At 44.8% G+C, this 24,680-nt stretch overlaps 1 protein-coding gene and 1 long non-coding RNA gene across 2 annotated transcripts in view; one reads left to right on the top strand and one right to left on the bottom strand.

The window, feature by feature from the left end:
* GMPR (guanosine monophosphate reductase) overlaps positions 1–12,778 on the bottom strand; it is a 50,054-nt gene extending 37,276 nt beyond the window's left edge. The window contains exons 1-3 of the mRNA XM_038584227.1: positions 12,610–12,778; positions 3,562–3,681; positions 1,092–1,175 (exon numbers count right to left, since the gene is read on the bottom strand). Of these exons, the coding sequence (XP_038440155.1) occupies positions 1,092–1,175; positions 3,562–3,681; positions 12,610–12,696 (291 nt within the window). The 5' untranslated portion in view covers positions 12,697–12,778. The remainder of the gene's footprint in view (positions 1–1,091; positions 1,176–3,561; positions 3,682–12,609) is intronic.
* A 184-nt stretch (positions 12,779–12,962) lies between these two features.
* Positions 12,963–21,630, top strand: LOC106558256. The gene is made up of 3 exons (XR_005384169.1): positions 12,963–13,311; positions 18,079–18,144; positions 21,181–21,630. It is a non-coding gene; the product is annotated as an uncharacterized LOC106558256 (long non-coding RNA).
* Positions 21,631–24,680: the final 3,050 nt, after the last annotated feature.

Raw genomic sequence — 24,680 nt, 5'->3', positions numbered from 1 at the left:
GTTATTTTCAAACTGCCTTTTTTTTTTTTTTTAGTAACAGCTTTAGTGAACTATCAGTACATTCCACAAAATCCACCCATTTAGAGTGCACAATTCGGTAGCTTTCGGTCTATTCTGCATTGTGCAACCTCCACCACAATTTTAAAACATTTGTCACTCCCACACGCTTTGGCCTGTACCCTCAAACTCCCACCCTCCCCAGCCTTAGCCAATCTCTCATCTCCTTTGTCTCTGTAGGTTGGCCTATTTTTTGACATTTCACATAAGCAGAAACATTTTCATGTCTGGCTTTGTCACCGAGCAAAAATGTCTTCAAGTTGTAGCATGAATCAGAGGACTTTACCCCTTTTTACAGTTGAGTAGTATTCCATTCTGTGGACATACCAGATTTTCTTTATTCATTCATCAGTTCATGAACACTTGGGTTGTTTCTACCTTTCTGCCTTTATAATAATGCCATTTGTGTACATGTTTCTGTGTGGACACGTATTTTTCTGTCTGTGAGGTCTACACCTAGAAATGGTATTGCTGGGTTTGCAAATGGTAACTCTGCTGTCTGACTTTCTGAGTAACTGCCAAACTGAGCTTTAAAGCAGCTGCACTATTTTACATTCCCACCAGCAATGCGGAAGGGCTCCAACTTCTTCACATCCACGCCAACACTCATTAGTATCTGTCTTTTTGATTACAGCCAACCTAGTGGACATATTGCTTATTCGACTCCAAAACAACTTGTTATAATTGGATGTTTTTCCTCCATCAAAGGCCTGCTCAGACCAAAATGCACCCCTTGCAGGAAACACAGGTCTTCCACAGGCCCTCATGACATAACACAAAATTTTTCAAGGGAAAAAAAAAAAAACAGATATTCCTGTTAGAGAAATCTTAATATTTTCAACATAGGATCCTGCACAAGTTTTCTTGGCAAGTCCCTGGCAACGATGAAGGGCAGAGGCCCACTACTGACTTTCCACAGATCTCTCTAGGGACTCTGCATGGCCATCTGCTGCCAATTCAAATCCTTTGGACTATCCTGAAGTCTTTCTCCCCTCCTGCAAGAGATGTGATTTATAACTGGGGTGTAGTCCTACCTGCAGACATTCTGGGTGATGAGCAGCAAAGAGCTTCCAGTCATCCAGGGTATAGTGCTTATGAACTGCTGTAAACATGGAGTGCTAGGAGAGAAAACAGCACTGTTAGGACAAGAAGTCAAGTGACTTGACTTGACTCCGCTCTACTTCCTCTAATGTGCCGAGGTAACCCGACAACACAAAAGAATGGGGTGTTCCTGCCAGTTCACGCTTAATTTGCTTTAAATATGCTGAAAGCCAAAAAACAGAAGAAGGTGTAGCCGGTAAAATCACACAACCGTGGTTTCCATTCTAATCTGATCAGACGACACTGCATTCAGGACTCAGGAGGATCTGCCAAGAGGCCAGGGAGGGAAAGGACGGGTTCCCAGAGCCCTGTCCTGGCCCACCGCCTGAGTCAGGCCCAGGCCAGCAGACAGCAGGTGCCCGGCCCCTAAGAGTGCTCGAGGGCCATCTGCTCCTTAGCCAGCCCAGAAGGACCTCGACTTATACCTGAAAGCTTTCCTTTGGGTTCAAGTCTGAACAGATCTTGCTAAAAGCTAAACCCAACACGTAGTTGCTATTCTTCATGGAGGGAATGCTACGAATTTTAATCCCAAATCTAGGACTACCAACCCAGTCCAACATCCACACTTTGCACAAGCACTTTGTGTACCATTTCATTTCCTTTCCTTCTCAGGGCAACTTCGCAGGGTAATGCTAGCTTTGTGTACACAAATGGAGCTTAACAATTTAACAATTGCTTGGCTAAAGAGGAGCAAAGGCCAAGAGCAAACTCAAATCTGACTAGAGAGCTCAGGTTCCATCCCCTCTCCTAACTTCTCTGGGTCGATTTCCCCATCTACACTTTCCCATTCTAAAATTCCATAACGTGGAGCACCTGGGTGGCTCAGTGGTTGAGCATCTTGCCTTGGGCTCAGGTCATGATCCCGGGGTCCTGGGACTGAGTCCCACATCGGGCTCCCTGCATGGAACCTGCTTCTCCCTCTGCCTGTGTCTCTGCCTCTCTCTGTGTGTCTCTCATGAATAAATAAAATCTTTTTTTAAAAAAATTAAAATTCCATGACTTTATTAACTCACACTAACTCAGTGGATCCTAGAAACAGGAAACTCATAGTACCTGTGCATGGTTTCAAAGGACACCATTTTACTATATTTTCAACGTACATGGTCTCAAATGACAGGGAGTCTTTCCTGTGAAAATGGGCAGGGCACAGCAAGCTCTCCATGATTCATGGACTAATACACCCATATGTGAACCAATATACTTCCTTATTGTTCCCTGATCCCACCCACTTTTACCCTAATACATAATTCATTTGTAGCAATGGCTGTATCAATGAGCAGAGCAAGCACGAGACAAGGAGAAAAAAAAAAACAGATTTCTTCAGCGATTAATGTATTCGCCTCCAGGCCAAAGTTTTGTGGGTCCTGTGGGCTGAAAGAGAATACTACTAATCATGGACTCAGATGGACCACCCACTATTCCATTTTTTGAATTCATAATCTGTTTGAAAATCTTCCTTCTAATCACTGGCTAATAATGAATCCTAGTACCTCCTGAGGTTTGAGTCGCTGCCCAGTGAGAAGCTCTTCCAACTAATTGGATTTCTCTTTCTACTTGGCAGGCCATCATTGATGGAAAAAGACACACAAGCTCTGTGCACATCAGAAGCAAACATTTCACATCAAGGATGAATAAGGTGCACTGTGTCTCAGACACAGCCGCGTGGGACAAAGGTCCCACCCACAAAGGGCTTTTCCTTCATTTCTCCCAATGCCAGGACACCGGCTACTCCCTTTATAGGAAATGAGATGGGTAATTGGCTAGAAGGGACCTAGAGCTTCTCCTGTTGTTACCTGTCACTGTGAATTGGGAGGCAAATCACTTACTCTAGAATCAGTCTGGGCTTGAATCTTGGCTCTGTCTCTAACTCAAGAGTTCAACTGACCTTTCCTCCCCCTCTCTCTGCCTCAGTTCTGTTAAAGGAACCCGCCCAGAGGGGCTATGATAATATTACACACAGTATATCTACTATTTGGCACATGAGGGCTCAATAAATGTTTTGTACATAATTGTGTAATAAATGTTACTGAACAGACTGCAGAGGAAGCAGTTCTGCATTTGTTTCAAAGGCAACGTTGCTCTTCTAGACTATGACACTAGTCTAACGTTATAGTATTTCTGGTTTCTAAAACTACCGTGAGTGTTTTCAAGGAAGAAATGGTTGCAGGTCTAGACCTGCATTCATTGAATTCAAAGTCCAGACTCCATCCATCTTCTGACTGCAAAGGTAGGGAAAGAAGTGCCTCCAGCAACCATCGGACTCAGAGCCTAATAGCTTGGCCACAGTGGATGATCCCAAATGTCTCAATCTGCTCCTCTTCTTTGTGTCTGAACAAGTCCAGGCTGGGCTCCTGACAACCTCTCCAGGGTAAGCAGCTGAGGGAAGAGTACCCACCATCCTACCTGTGACATCACCACTGCCATCTCAAATGTCCCCACGGTGTCCATGTTGGCCACAATGATGGGAATCCCTGAGTAGGTCTGCTTTGAGTTTCGAAATGTGAAGGTACGCTCAAGGTCCACCTGTTGGCAAAAAAGAAAGAGAAGTGCTATACTCTTTAAGTGGTTTGTGATGGATTTCTAGAGTGTGGAGCAAGGAAAGAACAAAAAGGGAGTGTATGCCCCTGGGTCTCTTAGGGGCTGAGCCAGGTGTTCCAAAGACAGGAGAGCTCCCGAGGAGACCAGGTAACAGGTTGTCATCCGGGGACAAAGCTGAACCGGCCTCTTGAAGATCCTCAAGTTGTCAGTACAAGGCACTGGATGTCTTGCCATCAAACCAAACCTCCTAATGGGAAGCCTTCCTCCTTCAGCAGCCCCTCCCAACCCACTACCATCCCTAGCCTGATCCAGCCTGGCTTTCAATACCCACATACATACTACCTTACCCCACTTCCAAGCCCAAGAGGGACCATTCCCCTTCTGGAAAAATTTATTCCACCCTTCCCCTGCCAAGCATGGTTCTCCCTCTCATTCTTACTGTTAGAGAGAACCAGACCCTCCAAAATCACCTCGCAGTGAGCAGCAAACCATAAAATACCTTAACCTGTCAACCTTCTCCCCTGCTTTGTGATTCTTAGCATCTTTTTTTTTATTTTAATTTTAATTTTTTTCAATTTTTTTCCATTGGAGTTCAATTTGCCAGCATATAGCATAATACCCAGTGCTCATCCCATCAATGCCCCCCTCAGTGCCTGTCACCTACCCCATTCCCGCCCCCCCACCTCCTCCCTTCCCACTATGCCTGGTTCGTTTCCGAATTAGGAGTCTCTCATATTCTATCACCCTCACTGATATTTCCCACTCATTTTCTCTCCTTTCCCCTTTATTCCCTTTCACTATTTTTTATATTCCCCAAATGAATGAGACCATATAATGTTTGTCCTTCTCTGATGGACTTATTTCACTCAGCATAATACCCTCCTTCAAAGAGCTGAGAGGAAGTCCTTGCAACCAGATAGTCTATGCCTATCAACACTTGCTCTTTTGACCTGCAAATGTTGGAGGGAGGGCCCTCTGATTCCATTGTAACTTCAACTTCAGGACATCTGTGACCAAGCCAGCTATCAGGAATCCAGAACAAGAGCTAAACCATGATGGTGGGCTCTGCAAAAGCTGTGTGCTCTGGAAGAGGTAGCAGAGCTAGCAGAGTCAGAACCACTTGTTTCACCCAGGCAGAACTGAGGCCTGCATGCTTACAGATCCATTCTGCACCCCTTCCTGACCTCCTCTTACCATCCGAAGTCCACATCCCACCCCGCCCCTGACACGGGCTTCACGGCCCAGGTTGGCTTCTGGCTGGGTTCAGCCAATGAAGAAAATAGGCAGGAAACTAAGGATAGTGTAGGACCAGGGAGGGGGGGGGCCTGTATGGAGTCAAGGTAGGTCCCCCCAGAACCCCTCTACTTTGGCCTGCACAGTCTTGGGGCCAGCTTTCACAGAGTGATCCCAGTACCTGGACTCCAGTAACATTACCACTTCCCCTTTGGAAGTGGTCTTTCACTGCTGTCAATCTCTGGGGTGCCCCAATACCTCATCTGGCCTGTCACCTGAGTTCGGATATCTCGTATTCAATTCCCTGGTTTACATATTTAGCACTGTTTGTTCCCTTGGCTGGACCCTGACAGACAAGACCAGCCTGGAAGCGGGTGCCTCCCCAAGGAGAAGTGGCAAGAGACACACAGGTATGAATCTTCAGCTTCTGAAACAATTTCCACCTACATTAATCCTGGCTTCATGAGTACATCAGCAATCATCATTTCCTTCCATCTAGATCCTTCTCAGATCCCTTTTCATTTGAAACACCTTTCACTTTGCAATTAACAGGTCAAAAAACACCAAGGGACATCTCGGGCCATATAGCCTTCCCACGCATCTTGCTTGTTCTCTATACAACTCCATGTCCAGAAGGCTGCCTGGGTGAATGATGTCATAGGTATGTCTGCTCTGGCCTTAAGCAGCAGCAAAGATGAGGGGAAATGAGATGCTCTCACTGCATGAGCAGGTGGGGCAGCTCATTCGCTTCTCTACTTCCTTCATTATGATTCTTGGCTCTACTTCAGTGAAGCAAAGTTAGATTTGAATCCCGAAAGATAACTGAAGGAGTCTATTAGTTGCAACTTTCTGTGCTGCTAAGGGCACTCTAACATTCTGGCTTTGCAAGCTCAAAATAACCAGAATTCCTAGCTCTCAAATTACTCATACTCCTCCCAAGATGCATGGGGAGGGCTGCTACACTCTGCACCCAGCTGAGCTCATGATGGGTTTTTCTTGGCACCCCAAAACCCTATCAGAGCTCTTCATGGAAAAAGGTCAGCCTTGACAGCGAACTCCCGCCCTTATTTCTATTCTTCATATGGTAGATTCCACACAATCCTTAATTCTAAGAATGAGAAATAAAATTATCTTCTCCAAGTAAGGATAAACTATTGGGACTACGTAAAAATAAAGAGCTTCTGCACAGCAAAGAAAACAATCAACAAAAGCAACCCACAGAATGGGAGAAAATATTTGCAAATAATGTATCTGATAAAGGCTCGGTATCTCCATCAGTATATATATATAACCATATATAAAGAACTTATACAACTCAACACCCCCAAAATGAACAATCCAATTAAAAATGGGCAGAGCACCTGAATAGACATTTTCCAAAGACGACACTCGAATGACCAAGAGACCCAGGAAAAGATACTCAAAATCACTCATTATCAGGAAAAATCAAATGAAACCACAATGAGATACTACCTCATTCCCGTCAGACAGGCTAAAATAAAAAACACAGGAAACAACAGATGTTGGCAAGGATGTAGAGAAAAAGGAACCCTCCTGCACTGCTGGTGGGAAGGCAAACTGGTATAGCCACTCTGGAAAATAATAAGGAAGTTCCTCAAAAACTTAAAAATAGAACTGCTCTATGATCCAGCAATTGCACTACTGGGTATTTATCTCCCAAAATACAATAACATTAATTCAAAGGGATACATGCATCCCTATGTTTATAGCAGAATTATTCACAATAGACAAATTATGGAAACAGCCCAATTGTCCATCGATTGATGAATGGACAGAGAAGATGTGGTGTATATAAACAATGGGATATCATTCAGCTATAAAAAAGAATGAAATCTTGCCATTTGCAACGACATGGGTGGAGGTAGAGAGTATAATGCTAAGTGAAATAATCAGAGAAAGAGAAATGCCAATTGATTTCACTCATGTGGAATTTAAGAAACAAATGAACAAAGAAAAATGGTTGGGGGTGCACACCAAGAAACAGAGTCTTTTTTTTTAATAAAAAAATAATATATTTTTAATTTATTTTAATAAATAAAATCTTTTTAAAGATTTTATTTATTCATGAGAGACAGAAAGAGAGAGGCAGAGACACAGGCAGAGGGAGAAGCAGGCTCCATGCAGGGAGCCTGACGTGGGACTCGATCCCAGGCCTCCAGGATCACACCCTGGGCTGAAGGCGACGCTAAACCCCTGAGCCACCCAAGGTGCCCCAAGAAACAGAGTCTTAACTCTAAAGAACACATGGAGGGTTCCCAGAGGGAGGGGATGGGGGATGGGTGAAACAGGTGACGGAGAGTTAGGAGGGCACTTGCTGTGATTAAGCATTAGAAGCGTATGGAATTGTTGAATTACTATAGTGTACACCTGAAACTAATATTACATTGTATTTTAACTATACTGGAATTAAATTTTTTAAATAAAAATCAATTTTAAAAAATTTGTAATTATCTTCCCCAATCTTATCCACACAGACAAAAAGACACATACATGTGCGTGCACAGACACACACACACACACACACACACACACAAAATACACCACTTGTTCACTGAGAGAGACAGTTTAAATACTCCAGCCTCCCAGGACAAAAACTTGGCATTTAATCTGCCACAGCTGGTCAATGCACCAAATATAGCACCTCCAAGTCCCCACTCTGCTAAGCTTGATTTGCAAGGGAACATAAAGGAATAAACTACCCCTCCCCCACCTCAAAAGTACATGTTTCTGCTGCTCTTTTAACTCACCTTCTCACTAAAGTTAGCCCTACAGGGGCGCCTGGATGGCTCAGTGGTTGAGCATCTGCCTTTGGCTCAGGTCGTGATTCCAGGGTCCTGGGATCGAGTCCCACATCGGGCTCCCCGCAGGGAGCCTGCTTCTCCCTCTGCCTGTGTCTCTGCCTCTCTCGGTGTCTCTCAAGAATGAATGAATGAATGAATGAATGAATGAATGAATGAATGAATAAAGTCTTACAGCCCAACATTTGGGAGCCAAAAACACAAATGGAAACCCACCCATCACATTTCTAAGTACCTCAACGTTACGCTCGAGCTAACGGGCTTCTACATAAGCATAAGCCTTCTTTCTATGTTGTGTTCTATTCTCCCATCTTGGCAAACACAATTTCATTAATGACCGAGAAAGCACCAGGACACGATGATATGGAGAACCAGACCCTGGCCTCTGGTCCACATCCTCTTCTCATCCCACCCAAATCTTTATGTGCACACACAGACACCCCCGTCTGCACACCAGGCTCCATACACACACACATTCGTTCCCACACACAGATGGTGCATGGCCACTCTCTGAGGTTGGAGGGGAGTACACCAGCAGCATGACAGGTCCAGCAAAACACACCCTGGAAAGGAGCCCTCATAAGCCTCGGAATTAGCCTGAAGTCTTCTGGGCAAGGAAATCCAGGATCCCAAGTACCTACAACATGCCCTAGAGGATAAGCTGGGCCTTCTAGTCCCTGTCCAGTGAAGAGGGTACAGGGGAGCAGAAGTGCGGTGTGAGTACTGATGCAAGCAATTCTTATTAAATACGTTATCATCTGTCTCACCTGTAAATGGTAAGTCTATAGGGATAATCCCTCTTATCTTCATAGTCCTAGGGGCTCAAAGTGGGGAATAAATTAATGTCTGACCAAGGGTTAAGAATGGTATTGTATTTCGGGGCAATGGTTGGTGGGGTCCCAGCCTAGCTTTCTGGACATGTTCTGTCCCCCGCAGGCTTCATCACCAGTTGCCAGGATCTGGACAAGCTTGCGCAGCTGTGCATTACCAGAGAGCCACAGGGTTCCACAAATGGAAAAGACTCCAGCGGCTAGCCCAGCGCATCTGTGTGCACATCAGAACCACTGTAGGAAGATTTCCAAAACACACATGCTCATGCCGCTCCAAACTCAGTAAGCGAGAAGCTTTGTGTTGGGAGACAATATGTGTATTTTGGAGTGTCTCCCTAGGTGATTCTGAAGCATTCATTAAGAACAATGCTACTCAAACCCTCTAATTCTACAGAGCAAAATTGCTAGAGGCTGCTATGGTTTGAAACGTGTCTTCCAAAAAGATGCTGAAATGCCAACCGGCAGTACCTGTGAACCGTTAAGAGTCTTTGCTGATGATCAAGGTAAGATGAGGTCAGTCAGGTAGGGTGCATCCCAGCATGACTGGTGTTCTCAAAATGGGACAATGTGGACCCAGACACACAGAAAGGGAGAACATGTCATAAAGATGAAGGCAGATATGGAATGATGCATCTACAAGGCAAGGTACATCAAAGGCTGTGGGTAAACAACCAGAGGGTTGGAGAGAGCAATGTAACAGATTCGCTTTCACAGCTCTCAGAAGGATCCAGCCTCTGGACACTTTGATCTGGGGCTCCGAGCCTCCTGGACTGGGAGACAATAAATTTCTATTGTGTAAGCCACATAGTTTGTGGTACTTTGTTACAGCAGCCCCATGAAACTAACACAGAGCCAAGGTACTAAAATAGCACAGATGTTGGAAAAAAACAAAACAAAAAAAAACCCAGGTCAGCTTGCTGGCAGCCGGATATTCTCTCCACTGCCACGCTCTGATGCTCTGATCCCTTGTGGGCCAACCTGCCGTGGACCCCTAAGGCTCAGTCAGACTTCCCTGGATCCGGTCTGCCTCTCCCTAGACCGCTGGTGGAAAAAAACCACTCGTGAGTTTTAAAAAGACTGAATTCTCATTGCGTCCTGTCTTCTCTGTCCTCGGACAAGTGGCCAATTTTCTGCTACAAATGTCTTCATTGTCTGACTTCCACAGATATGGCTGTGTTAATAAGTTGTTTTGTTTTGTCTTGTTTTTAAATCTTACCCTAGGTTAAGGGCTCACGTCGAACATCAGACCCAGGAATGGGTTCTGAAGAAGAGTGAACGGGTCAGGGAGTCAAGGAATGACTTGACCAACGCCAGTGTATCAGATAAAGACAAAGTTCTTGGTTCAATCAACAAACATGTGACTTCTTTTGAAAGGATTACCCAAATGCCCCCAAGCAGCCCTGTGGGACTTTATTCTTGTGTACCAGGGGCTTGTTGCACAAGTTGAGAGATGACCTCCAGTCCTGTCTGGTACAATCAAAGCAAGGCCACCTGGCCCACCTTCCCCTGTACCCTTTGCCTCTGGGAGCTGACCTCAAATTCATTTTATATGACACTTGCAGAAATGCCCCTACAGGAGTCTAAGTGGCAAACCACTCTGCCTTTCTCTCCATTTCCTGTCTGCTGCCTGATGATCCATCAGCAGATGCAGCTCTCAGCAAAACTGTTGCAGTGATAAATCTTGTCAAGAGTCAAAACTCCCTTCCCAGCCAGATCTGCTCTTACAGGGTATGTTTTCTGTCTCCCAGCTCCACTCTGCTCTGCTCTCCAGTGAGGCTCAAAGACTTGTCATTCTACCGTTAAAGTGGTGCAGCGGTTTGGCGCCTGCCTTTGGCCCAGGGTGCGATCCTGGAGACCCGGGATCGAATCCCACATCGGGCTCCCAGTGCATGGAGCCTGCTTCTCCCTCGGCCTATGTCTCTGCCTCTCTCTCTCTCTCTCTGTGACTATCATAAATAAATAAAAATTGAAAAAAAAAATATTTAAGTTTCAACTTTGCATGCTGGTATCACCTCTGTCAGGGGGCATGCACCTCAGACTTCGATCGGATCCCACAATAAAAAGCTTTTATCATTTTCCTGTAAGAACTTCCAGGCATCCACAAGCAAACTGAGAAAACACTGAGAAGGGAATAGAAGCCTACTTAGATCGAGGGCTAAGGAGATCCCTCAAACATCACTAAAGCAGGCAGATTATGGGACGCCACCAGCCAGGCACACACACCATCGGGGGAATGAACTGGAAAGGCAATTCCAGTTGACTCTGGTTTCCAGGCACAGAGCTGGCAAAGTCCCACTAAAATGGAAATAATGAAAACATCTCTCAAGGGCACAGAGTTCTCACTGCAATGTGTATGTGGAGATTGCAAAGGTGCCACTGGAAGCTGGGACATTGTTTCAATCAGCCCAAAGCATGAAACCAAATGATGCATGACCTCATACTATTCTCTGGAAAAAGAATACTTTCTTCTATCACATAAATTATAAATGTTCTATCCGCTCAAGATCTTTCCTGGCTCAGAAAGTACATACGATAATCCTTCTATAAAGCACATAATTTTTTTTTTAATTAAGTTCCTCTCTCCTAAGTGAATTTTGAACAAATACTGAAAGAAGATTGAGGCCACCACACAATTCGTCTGCCCGGAAGAAGGCATCTCGCCTTCTTCCGGCCTTAGGTACTACTAACTACCTGCCACCCAAACTATTTATTTTTCTTTTTATTTTCCCACTCTTTTAGCACCTTTAAGGACAGGATGAAGGGCAGGAAGAGGGTATCCCAAACCAGAGCGATAAGGGTTAATCATTTCTGACCTCTTGGGGTCCTGCCCAGACCCATCCTCTCTGGGACCAGCTGCCACCCCTCCTGTTGGAGAAGGTGACTTGTTCTGGTCACTGACTAAAAGAGGACGCTTCCTTAACCCAAACAAGCCCTTGGCTGGCAACGCCAGGCACTGCAGCAAGGCCTGGCCATGGGCACAGACAGGCAGCTGAGTTCCTTGCAAGGGGATTTATTTATGATCTTGTGGAGCTGAGCGTTTGGAAGAGTGTGCTGGCTCGGCTTCCTCCTGTTTACTCCTGAGGCCCCAGCTCCTAATGGAGCCATTTCCCCACCTCCTTCTCCAGCTTTCAGAGGACCAGGCAAAGCCATGGTCCCCAGCACACCCTACTCCAGGGGTCTCTGCCTTTCAGGGGCAACTAGTTTATTCTTCGTCATCCCCAGGAGGGGTGTCCCTGACCCTCTCCCCTGCGGCTACTGTCAGTCCAATATCCACCTGTTCCTTGGGCTCTGATCTCATCAATACAGAACCAGCAAAACTGCCCAGAATGTCCTATTTGCCTCCCACTGCCAGGCCTGTGCCCCAGTGCTTTCCGCTTTCCTGGAACTGGGCTGGACTGCAGCTGTCAGGTAGGTAGGGTGCCACCAGGCACGACTCGGCAGCCTCACTCCCAGCAAGGTCACTGAAACGTGGAAAAGTAAACCCTGAACTTTTGACACCCTGGAGTTTGCCTGTTTTTTCAGACATTTACAAAAAAAAAAAAAAAAAAAAAAATTCCCTTGCTGGAGCTGACACTGAAGCAGCAAAGGGCAGTTCTCCGCACAAAGAGACGGTGCCAAAATCACAAAGCTCTTCCTTTACACTTGGGCTCCACTGTGTCGATTCCTTCCTCTCTGCACCCCTCCAACCCGCCCCCCCCCCGCATTCTTCCTAACTCGGCTGGCCGCTTGATCTTCGCTCCTCTGTATCTAGTCTGTAGTACACTCCCCCCTGCCCACCCAACGGGACGCATTTGGAATTTTACAGCGGAGCTGGGTCCCTTAAAGACACCCCAAGTCCCGGCAGGGAACCAGCTGGCTTGCCCCTTTCTCAGCAGCCCGGGAGGGCTCGCGGGGGAGGGGGTCGCATCCCATCCACCCACGGACACAGGAAAAGCCGGCAAGGTTAGCCCATCCCACCTCCGTCCACGGTCCTCTCCTGAGCCACCCGGAAAGCAAATCCCACCCCCACTGCGGCTTTCGGAGGTCCCCACCTCGGCTCGGCTCCTGAGGCTGCTCCGCTTGGGTCGGAGCAGGACATCCTTAAAGTCCAGCTTGAGGTCGGCATCTATGCGGGGCATGGTGCGGATCGGCGCGCTGGGGCAGGCGCGGCTGAGAGCGGGCACCTCCTTCCTGCAGCGCGGGCGCCGGGCGGCGGAGGGGGCTGGGGGCGGGGCGGGGGCGGGGCTGGGTAGGGGGCGGGGCGGAGAAGCGCGGCTGGGGAGGGGCGGGGCAAGGACGGAGGGCGGAGCTAGAGAGGGGCGGGGCTAGGGAGGGGCGGGGCTAGGGGCGGGGGCGGGGCCGCCTGCGGGTGGCCGGGCCCGGGCAGTGGGGCGCGCACGCTGCGCCCTGGGGCGGCGGGGTCCTGTGGCTGCGCTCGCCCCGCCCCCTTGCTCCGTAGGGGGCCCTTCCCGGGCCTCCGCTCCCCGCTCCCCTGCAATCGTAGAGGAAGGGGAGACGGGGCGGGGGTGCGGACAGAAAGTCAGCCAGCCTGACATTTTTAACAGACCCCCCCCCCCCCGCCCCTCCGATTGCGCTTACAAGCCTCGTCTTCCTGTGCTGACCGCATGGGTGGGGGTCACCACTGGGAGGACCGGGGAATGCATATCGTCACAGGCCACACCGAGGTCCGCGCCCCCCCAGGGAGGAGACTTGTGTGACTGCCTCACCAGAGGGAAAAAGCTGCTCCCTGGGAGGTTTTGTTTCTTTCTCTAATTCCAAGCTCTGTGCGCCGGCCGGGTGCTGAGTCAGACCTATGGCATGCCAAAGAATAAACCCTGGGGAGGCTAGATAGAATTAAGGAAAACTGTGGGCAGGTAAATCTATGGCAACGATGGGGATGAGGCAATTTTTGTATCCCCTTTGGATTTCAGGGGTGTATCTGTTGGGATAAAAGCAGTGAAGTGTATAGTCAGCGCAGGTCCTGGGGTTTGAGGGACCTGAATCCCCTCTGAGTGTTATCTGTCAGTTTATTTTTAATCCACTTGTTGAGTTGGCTTTATTATACGTTAAGATGTGAGTAAATGCTTGGCCTGCACCTTCTCAGTCACTCAAAACAACCCCCCCCCCCCAAGAGGGAGCCACCTTGCAGATTAGGCAAATGAGGATCACATTAAGGAAATGACTCGCCCATGCTCGCTTTAAAGTGAAATATAAATCGCTCAGTTAAAACTTCCTGCGGTCTTAGCTAGAGCTGCACAAGTCCCACCACCTCTCTGCCTGGGTTCAAAACTTGACCCCACCACTTTCCAGCTGAGTGACCTTGGGGAGTCACTTTATTTGTTTAAACCTCAGGGGTTTTTTTATAGGTTAAGAGGAAGGGAGGAAAAAGATTTAATGTTGTTTCCCAGGCTTTTGTAAGAATTAAGCTGCATGCATGTGTGTCTAGGCAAAATTTATAGACCCTGAATTGTTGAATCACTCTTTTGTGCTCCTGAAACTAATATAACACTGTATATTAACTGGTGTGAGACACAAAGGCAGAGAAAAATTATGCAATCTCTTTACTACCTACAGCCTATTGACAAGTCCTTGAAACAGGCAGAGTGACATTCCTCTAGGGATTCAACTGTCTCCATGTTAACACTTTGCTAAAGGCAAAAGGCAATTTTAGCCCAATCCCCAGGACCCTGTGAGTCTACTTTAACATATAAAACTCCCCTTAGAAATTTCCTTTATTTCTAAGCCCCTCAGGATACATATTGACAATCATCCCCCAAGCATATGACCCACCGATATACATCTGAAGGGTCTCATGACTCAGGCTTCATTAGGTGGTAATAAATGATCTTTTCCTAACAATAGCCAGCCCCCTTAAGGTCCTGGAAACCTTGCCTCCAAAATTCCTTAGAGACCTATGCTCTCCCTAACCCTCTCCCAACTTGAAAGTATATAATGGGCCACTCCTCATGACCCTTGCAGCTCTTCCTGCCCAAGGGGCCTGTCCCCGTGCTTTAATAAAACCACCTTTTCGCACCAAAGACATCTCAAGAATTCTGTCTTGGCCATGGGCTTTGAAACTAAGCGCCTTTTCCAGTATCATATGGCACCCAAACGTGGGACTTTGAGTCCAGAGTCTCATCTGAACTCTGAGTCATGTTGCAAACTTGGTGCTTTCTCTCCTCTTCCTTTACTCTTCCTCCAGGGGCTCTGCAAGGAGTGTGGTCTTATTGGAACACTTTCATGTCGATGGCTCAGGCTGTAATCCTCTAGCCCATGCCTCCTCTACCGGGAGGAGAAAGCCTGCCTTGGGCTGGAGGTTAGTACCCTGACCAGGATGGTAATAAGACCTAAAAACTTGATGCCCTCTCTTTATTCCTGTCCTTATACAAAATTGTCTGTCTTGGGCAAGGGACAGCCACCTAAATCACCAGGACGGCTGCCAATCCTAAGACTCTCGTGTGAGGTTTCCTCCTCATTGATCTAATGCAATCCCCTTCACAACCCTGGTCAAGCCACTTCTGGCCCTGGGACCTCCACTGGGAGCCAGCTGAAATCAGTACCCGATTGAATTAAAACCCAACTGGCAACCATTTCCTAGGGGAGTTGGCTGTAAGGACTATAAGTGTTGGAACATCTCGTAGATCATGATGGATTTCTCTCTTTACTGCTTTCCATCAGTGTTCTCTACTAACTATTTAAGCTACAAAATTTGGTAATTTACTCTTATAAAACTTTTCTAGTGTTCTCCATGGGTTAAAAACGGCGGTTTTTCTGTCCATATGCCAGGCATCCATCTGTTGCATAGGAAGCCATGGGGAAGCAGGGGTACACGAGCATCCCTCCTACAGGGGCCTTTATCGACAGCAGTGGTCATAAGTGATTTTGTTCGGGGGATGCCTCAAGTCGCTTTGACACCAGGAACATCTGACATATCCTGCATGTGGGACACCATCTGGAGAGTCAGGAAATTGACCCTCTCTTTTCTTCAGTCCCCAAGGACTCTCCCTTGGGGTGCCTTTGTAACCCACTGGAAACAACTCAGACTGCCAAACTAAGGAAAGGGCTGAGCTCCTGTAACACTGCATGGCCTCAGTAGGATCGTCAGCAGGTCTCTTCTGCAGGAAACAGGGGAAGTGGATGGAGGTACCCTAGGTCCATTCTAGGCTTTCAGGCTCTACATCAGGACCTGGACCTACAGTTCTCTTGCAGAACATCTTTGGTGGTAATCAGACCAGTAAACTCCCTCCTGATGTATTGGATGCTAATTATCTAAATAGGCGTCCTCCAAGTAATCCTAGGCCACCCTAGCAAAGGGGGCACTGGCTCTATCACTGTTCCTCCTCCTAATAGATATGCGACATTCTCACTAATTTCCCGGGTTAATGACTATAATTGGAGCCAACTATGGTTAGTCTATCTAGGGTCAGGGACTTTAAGGAATATTCCCGAGCAGCTGCCAAAACTCTCTTTGATTGGGGGAAATTCCCTGCCTTCTCCGGCCAGACATGGACTGCCCATTCCCCCTTGTTGTTGGGAAAATAAGGCATCTGTTCCTCTGTTGGAGCTGATGAACTCTAGAACCAGGTATCATTTCTCAGCCTTTGGGCAGCACTCTGCCTCCTCCACCACCCCCTCCCCCTTCTCCTGTTTGTGTACCACCTTGGGTGCAGCCTGCATAACTGGCTTCTAGATCATTCTCAGTGCTTCAGGCACCATGACTCCTCCTCCCCTCACTGTCAAGAAGCAAGAAGAGCATCTCCTGAACTTAACACTGCCCACTCCAGATTTCCCCACCAGCGTCTCAGGTAAAAATCGACAATGGGAAGGATCCAGGTGGAACATAATTCGGTATTTGAACTAATACCGAATTAAGTTTGCTGGTTTAGTTAAGACAGACATGACTTTAAAGTTATCAGCACTCAACGTGAAACTTTTATTCTATTGAGGTTTGCTGAAGGTCAAATAAGCTCATGTTATCTATTGCAATTTTAACAAATTGCAAGATGACTTAAATGATGGTTAATTGTCTCATCAAAGTTTTCGGGCATAATGATTAAGATAGCTTTCAAAGTCTCTGGTAACCTGCAACCTGGAAGTTTTGTTTGGATCATAAGTAGGATTAAATTCAGTGGACATCTAGGTCTTTTACAAATTAGATGAAGTGCTAAAGCACTGATTATGGACATCAGTTTGTGCTTTTGACTTCTTACTGCAAAAGAACTAACGATATTCAAATCTGTTGGCAAACATGCTTTGTGCTTAACTGGTTCATAAATTTGCCACCTAAAGAATCCTGCTGTGACAGTTTAAAATTGGTTACACCTTAGTTTTCACTGGGGACTAAGGTTTCTAAGAGTTAAAATTCTGCTAAATGTTATTAAGACTGATGGGAACAAGGGAAGCAACTCTTATGTAGAGAAGTAGGAGATATGTAAGAAAGATAGAAGGAATGGGAATGCATTTTTGTTGAAGGTAAAAGAAAGTAATTTTGTCCTAAATGAGACTGATTGTTTGGAAAGAAATGGCTTGGGACAAAATCTGAGTGCAAAAGAAAATTGTAGGTTTGTGAAGGGATATCCTTGGAAAGGAATTTTAGGTGTGGTCAGGATGGACTAAGACTGACGTGAGTGGATTCTAAAGTACACTGGTATAAGATTGAAAGTTTGCTTTCTCTCTGTTGAAAAAGGCAAGTTTTCTTGAATCGGTTTGCTCTTGATAAAAAAAAATGTAAATAGTTGTTTTCTCTTTCTCTTGCCCAGAAAAACCAGTTTCTCTGTTTCCTTTTATCGAGTCTTTAACATCCCTAATTCTATTTAGGCCTGTGCTTTAAAACTTTCTTTTTTTTTTAAAAAAAAGATTTACTTATTTATTCATGATAGACATAGAGAGAGAGAGAGGCAGAGACACAGGCAGAGGGAGAAGCAGGCTCCATGCCGGGAGCCCGATGCGGGACTTGATCCAGAGACCCCAGGATCACGCCCTGGGCCAAAGGCAGGCGCCAAACCGCTGAGCCACCCAGGGATCCCCTAAAACTTTCTAAGGTTTTAACAAACTTCCCCAAGATTTAAATTATGAACAAAGTGTTGACGACTAATTAGTCCTATTTGGTATGTGAAGTTCTGGTTAAGGAAACTTTCTCTTAAGGTATCTATGACTAACAGAAATGTGATAAACTATTCCCTTGTTAAGACATTGAAGCGTTTAACTTTTCTCTCAACCTGAACCCTCTGAAATTCAAAAAGGTCTCAGGAAGTATTCTTTCTTCCATGGTAATCATGGCCATTTGTGTAAGTTCAATAAGAATCTGTTCTCCTAACAGTACACCTTCGGAAACATTGGTTATTTCACCAAGGCTTTGACTGGAATGTCATATTTGAAAGAGACATGCATAGACTCAGATATGACCAAATAGTCTTAAGGAATAAGGTTGACTTTATGAAATCTGGACCCATAAAGCCCCTTGGAAATGTTGGCCTGATACTTTACTTACAGTGTTCCTAAAGAATGTCACTTCCTGGCAGGTGCAGGAACATCAGGATATATTGGGGACCTCGAGAAGAGGAATCCACCCACATCAGCATCTACAGGTATTGCAGGCATATCTGATGGCAAGCCCTGGGCTTGGCTTCTGGCCTGGAGAGGCTACTAAAAGTTCATCCTAGAGATTCCTTATAAAAGTTCCAGCAAAACAGATTTTTTTAAAGATCTATAATCTGGGACATCTGGGCAGCTCAGCGGTTGAGCATCTGCCTTTGACTCAGGACATGATCCCAGAATCCTGAGATCAAGTCCCGCATCAGGCTTCCTGCATGGAGCCTGCTTCTCCCTCTGCCTGTGTCTCTGACTCTCTCTCTGTGTCTCTCATCAATAAATAAATAAAATCTTTTTAATTATTTTTAAAAATAAAGAACTATAATCTATCACTATTTTTGCTGAGCTTATATAAATAATGAGGCCAAGTTTGTTAAAATTGAATTTGTTTTTCAAATAAGTTAATCTCAATTTGGCTATCTCTGGAAATGAGGGTTATTTTAGAGAGAAATATTATGTTTTGACAGCCCATCTTTGTGGATGTTGAATCCTAGCTCTAATTGTCTTTGAATGATGATTGCCTAAGCTTGACAACTTGAGGTTAACTTCAGAGAAATTGCCACAATAGCTCAGAGAGACAGTCTTCATGTTTTTTCTTCGATGAGGATAATAACAGGACCCCATGGGCATATGATGATTTAAACAACTGGGAAATGAGGTTGATTCCCCATAATTGTATAATCCAGCTAGCACCTTGACCAGTTCTGTGGGGACAAGATGACCAAATCACTCCTTAAAAGCTAGAGGGCACCCCCAGTCTGTGGGGTTAACTATGGGCTTGTGGACATAATGGATGACTCCACTTTCCTTATCATTGGATTGGATGATGCATGTGGGATGCCCTTATCTCCTGAGATAAGTCTTCTCCCACTTGCCAATGATTCCCTATAATTAAGACATTGTTAAGTCTGGACCTCAAAGAAGGCTTCTTGATGGTTTCATCCCTCATAGTCATATTTATCCTAAATTCCACCTCTATTGATGTACAATTGCAAGTAAAGGCTTTAGCCATGGGACACCTGGGTGGCTCAGCAGTTGAGCATCTGCCTTCGGCTCAGGTTGTGATCCCGGGGTCCCAGGATCGAGTTCCACATCAGGCTCCCTGCGTGGAGCCTGCTTCTTCCTCTGCCTCTGTCTCTGTCTCTCTGTCTCTCATGAATAAATAAAATATTTTTTTTAAAAAAAGGCTTAAGCCAAGCATTCAGCAGCTCTCATGATAAAAGGAGCCTCAAAACTCACTACAGGACAGTCTCTGACTGTGATGACCTCACATCAGGTCCAGAGTGCCTTAGAGACCAAACCACCAATGGATGACGGGAGGCCAACTTATTAAATACCAGACTACATTTATAGATATGCCTGAAGTAATACTTGAAATCTGTCAAACTTTTCTTTTTTAAGATTTTATTTATTTATTTGAGAGAGAGTGAGAGAGAACATGAGCAGGGAGAGGGGCAGAGGAACCGGATGAGCTGAGCAGGGACTCCATCCCAGGACTCCAGGGTCATGACCTGAGCGGACGGCAGATGCCCAACTGATTGAGCCACCCAGGTGACCCAAGACCTGTCAAACTTTAAACCCAACTATCCTTATGCCTGGACCTGACTACTGTACTTCTATAGAGCACAACTGTTCAGAGGATATTGATCTTGTGTATTCTAGTCAACCAGATTTAAAAGATTCCCCAATCATAAATGCAGACAAGAATTAGTATACTAATGGCAATAGTTTCATGGAAGAGGAGATAAGAAAAGCTGGGTATGCACTCATGCTATGCAATTGCCTGAGCCTTAAAAAATTAATATTTGTACTGACTCCAAATATGCTTTCCCAGTCCTTCCTACAATGCCCATGGAGCAATGTGGAAGAAAAGGAGATTATTATTAAGCCATAACTCCCCAATCAAGGGGATTATTATTAAGCCATAACTCCCCAAATATAGGCCTGAAATTAGTACTTGTCTTGAGGCTGTATACCTACCTAAGGAGGTAGCTGTAATTTACCTGAAGGGACATCAGAGGATACGAACTTAGAATCTAAAGGAAATAATTCGGTAGACTGTGCAGCCAAGCAGGCACAAAATAAACAAATACTAAGTCTTTTACCAGTCTTTGCTCCAATAAAGTCCATAAGTCCAATCTATTCAGACCAAGAAAGGCATAGGACTGGCTTATTAATAGTGAGGAGAAATCTTTATACCCAAACATAACCAATGAAAGTTAATACAGGTTTTATACCAGGTTATTGCTATAGGTGACAAAAAATTTTCCTAAAAGAAATTGTCCCTAGATTTGGGCTCCTTTGGTCCCTAGAGAGTGACAGTGGACCATCTCTTATTACAGAAATTTAAGAGATGGCCCTCCAAAATTGAATAGCCTTTGATATCTTGAAAGCAGTTAAAGGAGGCCCAGAATTAGATGACTATCTCCTAATGGGACCCAATGGCTGTCCGGTTCTAACTTGTGGCCTTGGCTTCCCCAGGCTGGATAGGCCATTGTACTCTGGGTTTTGCCTGGATGCATGGATACATTATTAAAACCATAACCAACCCAGCCAACCTTCCAAATTTAAAACAACAGTGGACACATTCTGTTTTTCATTGGTGTGATCACCTAGCATTCATTTTTGTTCCCTCTTTGTTCTGGAGGATGTCATTTGGCATGTTGAAGCTCTTAATAAGTATATGGTCAAGGCCCTAAATAATACCTAAATAGTGTTTTTCTACTAAACACTGAAGTAACACAAATGCGTAAAGCAGTTCTACAAAATAGAACGGGAGTAGATGTTTTAACTGCTACACAAAGTGGAAAGTGTGCTATCACAATAACAAAATGCTGCATATGTGTTCCAGATTACCACAAAATATTTCTGGGTTTCTGACATGAATACTCAAATTGGCACTTTAAAGGATCCGTCTTTCCTTTAATGATTGGTTAAATTCCTGGACTGGAAGATTTTAATCAACTAACAAAGGACTCTTATCTGGGGTCCTCTGTTATTCTAATCATGTTTTGCGGGTTTTTCTCCCACAGTCTCTCCACTTGGTGCTGAGACTCCTTGGCTGCCATAACTTCAAGCCAACAGATGATCCCTTCCACTCGGGAAGATCCACACATGTGGTCTCCTTTGGATTCAGCTGCCTCTGCTTTCATAACTCCTAATCTATATAAGCCCCAACTGGCTCATGTTGACCCATAGGCAGGGACATCTCTATGCCCCTATTCAGCAGGAAGAAGTTACAGAAGATGAGACCTTCCACCCTCAGCAACTTTCAAGATTTAAGGGTCAAAATTGGTCAGGGGGGAAAGACGTGGGAAACAAAGACAGAAGAAAAATTATGCAATCTCTTTACTACCTACAGCCTATTGACAAGTCCTTGAAACAGGCAGAGTGACATTTCTCTAGCGATTCAACTGTCTCCATGTTAATACTTTGCTAAGGGCAAAAGGCAATCTTAGCCCAATCCCCAGGACTCTGTGAGTCTACTTTAACATATAAAAATCCCTTTAGAAATTTCTTTTATCTCTACCTCCCAAGACACATGTTGGCAATCATCCTCCAAGCATATGGCCCACTGATACACATCTGAAGGCTCTCATGACTCAGGTTTCATTAGGTGGTAATAAATGACCTTTCCAAGCAATAGCCAGCCCCCTCAAGGTCCTGGAAACCTTGCCTCCAAAGTTCCTTAGAGACCTACACTCTCCCTGACCCCCTCCCAACTTGAAGGTATATAACGGGCCACTCCTCATGACCCGTGCAGCTGTTCCTGCCCACGGGTCCTGTACCCGTGCTTTAATAAAACCACCATTTTACACCAAAGACATCTCAAGAATTCTTTCTTGGCCATCGGCTTCAAAACCTAGTGTCCGTTCCTACATCATCAACTAACTGGAATGAAAAAAAAACTTTAAAAAAAGTGTGCTGAAACAGGAAAAGAAACAAATTTATGTCCCCTACTTGCTCAGTAAACTGTAGCTCTTTATTTCAGATTACATGTTACCTAATGTGCCTTTTCAGCCTCAAACTAGATTCCTAACTGCCCAAAGGCAGGAGCCATACACTTTCTTACAGTGTCTGTAGCCTCCAACCATTGTCAGTGAACTCATAGTTGGTATGGCTGACCGGAAGGATACATCGCAATGTTCATTGAACCCAAATGTCTGCAAATGATAAGGGCCTTACTTAGCCCATCCCTCTTGCTCTCACTATCTCTGCCCCACAGGAAGTTCCTGAAGTTTCAGGGAAGGAAATGAAAATTATCAAGAAGAGAATGAAAGTAACCATAACTAGTTGGGCCAACGACATTTTTAGGACTCTTGTCAAATCGCAAGCAGATGTGCTGCTTATTCCAAAATAGTAAAAGGGAACCTGATCTCATCTTGAGTTCCTAATTAAGAATCAAAGTAGGGATCCCTGGGTGGCGCAGCGGTTTAGCGCCTGCCTTTGGCCCAGGGGCGATCCTGGAGACCCGGGATCGAATCCCACGTTGGGCTCCTGGTGCATGGAGCCTGCTTCTCCCTCTGCCTTTGTCTCTCCCTCTCTCTCTGTGTCTCTTATGAATAAATAAATAAAATCTTAAAAAAAAAAAAAAGAATCAAAGTAAAGGGCACCTGGCTGACTCAGTCGGAGGAGCATGTGACTCTTGATCTCGGGGTTGTGAGTTCAAGCCCCACATTAGGTATAGAGATTACTTAAAAATAAAATATTTTTTAAAGTAAAAAATATGTAATAAATAAATACCAAAGTAAAATATAATTACTGTATAGCATAGTTATTTAAAAATTATTCTCCCAGGGGCACGTGGGTGGCTCGGTGGTTAAGAGTCTGCCTTTGGCTCAGGGCATGATCCCGAGGTCCTGGGATCAAGTCCTGCATGGGGCTCCCTGTGAGGAGCCTGCTTCTCCCTTTGCCTATGTCTCTGCCTCTCTTTCTGTGTCTCTCATTATTAAATAAATGAAATCTTTAAAAAAAAAAAAAAAGAACAGTGACAGAAGCTCATTTCACATAGTCCATTCCCACACCTTCTAGGATGTTCCATCATACCTGCTCTTTTCCCAGGCATAAAATCATACTCCTGTAAGAGTCAGCATGACTTCTTGAATCTCCCACACCAACCTAGATTCCTTTAAAGATCCTTTGCACCTCCAAGTAATCCTTCTGTCCTTCTTGTTGCATTAATAACAATAACCAAAGTCACCTGTCAGTACAGGGATTTCATGTAAAGGCTCTAACTCCCTAGACAGAAAAATTTGGAAGAGAAATCCGGCATCCAACCTAACGTTATATTGTTTAAGGGTAGAGTGGTACCAAAAATGGCATGGGAAGATAGCCTCCAAATTTATGTAAAATAAATCCCACTTGTTCATAGCCTATAATACTTTTATATATTGATGAATTCAGTTTGCTAATGTTTTGCTTAGGATTTTTGCATATGAGTTCATAAAGAACATTAGCATTTCTTTTGATGTCTGTATCAGTGGTGTTCTCACAGAATGAGCTGGCAAATGTTCCTTATTCTATTATCTGATAGGGATTAGTTCTTTAACTATTTAATAAGATTAACCAGTGAACTAAAATTATGTAGGCTGATACAATAATTTATTTAGTTTGTTAGTTTAGTTTATTAAGCATTTCTCAAAATCCAGAAATTATTAAAATTAAGTATGAAGAAGTTGGAGGTAACTCAAAATTATAGTATTTATGTAAGGAAAAGAAAGAATTTGGGCATAATTGATATTTTGTGTATTTGAGAAAATTTGTACCCTTGGATTAACAGAACTGTTGTAATACCAACTCAGAATGTATATTTGAGTAATTGATTTACACGAGTAGAAAGAGAAATGTATTAAATTTATGTAAATTGTTGGAACATTTAAGAGAACATTAGTTTCACATACGCTATTTATAAAAGTTGATAAATTACTTTGCAAAGCTCAGCCAGTCAGAGTTTACTGCTTTACCACACAGGATAATTGATGGGGACCTTATGAAATGCAGATATGCCTCAGTAGGTCTGGAGAAGGGTTTTGCATATTTTTAACATGCATGATAATCACTAAGCACCTTATGGACAGGCAGATTTTACTGAAATAGGTTTTGGGTGGTGCTAGAGGTTTTGCATTTCTAACAAGTGCCTCCATAAAGCCAAGGTTCCAGGGACCACACTCCAGAGTAGCAAAGTGGATAATCTAGTGTTTGAAAAGGAAATCTAATTGATTGTATTTATTTATTCATTTATTTATTCCTTTTTTTTTTTTTTTTTTTAGAAACAGAGAGAGAGAGAGCACTCAAGGTGGGGCGGTGGGGTAGAGAGAAGGAGAGGGAGAGAAAGAATCTCAAGCAGACTCCATGCTTAGCAAGGAACCAGATGTGGGGCTCGATTCCACAATGCTGAGATCATGACCTGAGCAGGAATCAGGAGTTGGATGCTTAACCAACTGAGCCACCCAGGCGACCCTAATTGATTGTATTTATAAGTGAAGTTTAAAATATTTGAGGAACTCCTGGGTGGCTCAGTCAGTTAAGCATC

The sequence above is a fragment of the Canis lupus genome, chromosome 35, assembly GCF_011100685.1.
Source record: "Canis lupus familiaris isolate Mischka breed German Shepherd chromosome 35, alternate assembly UU_Cfam_GSD_1.0, whole genome shotgun sequence".
Classification (NCBI taxonomy): domain Eukaryota; kingdom Metazoa; phylum Chordata; class Mammalia; order Carnivora; family Canidae; genus Canis; species Canis lupus.
This window is presented reverse-complemented; position numbering and strand designations above follow the sequence as displayed.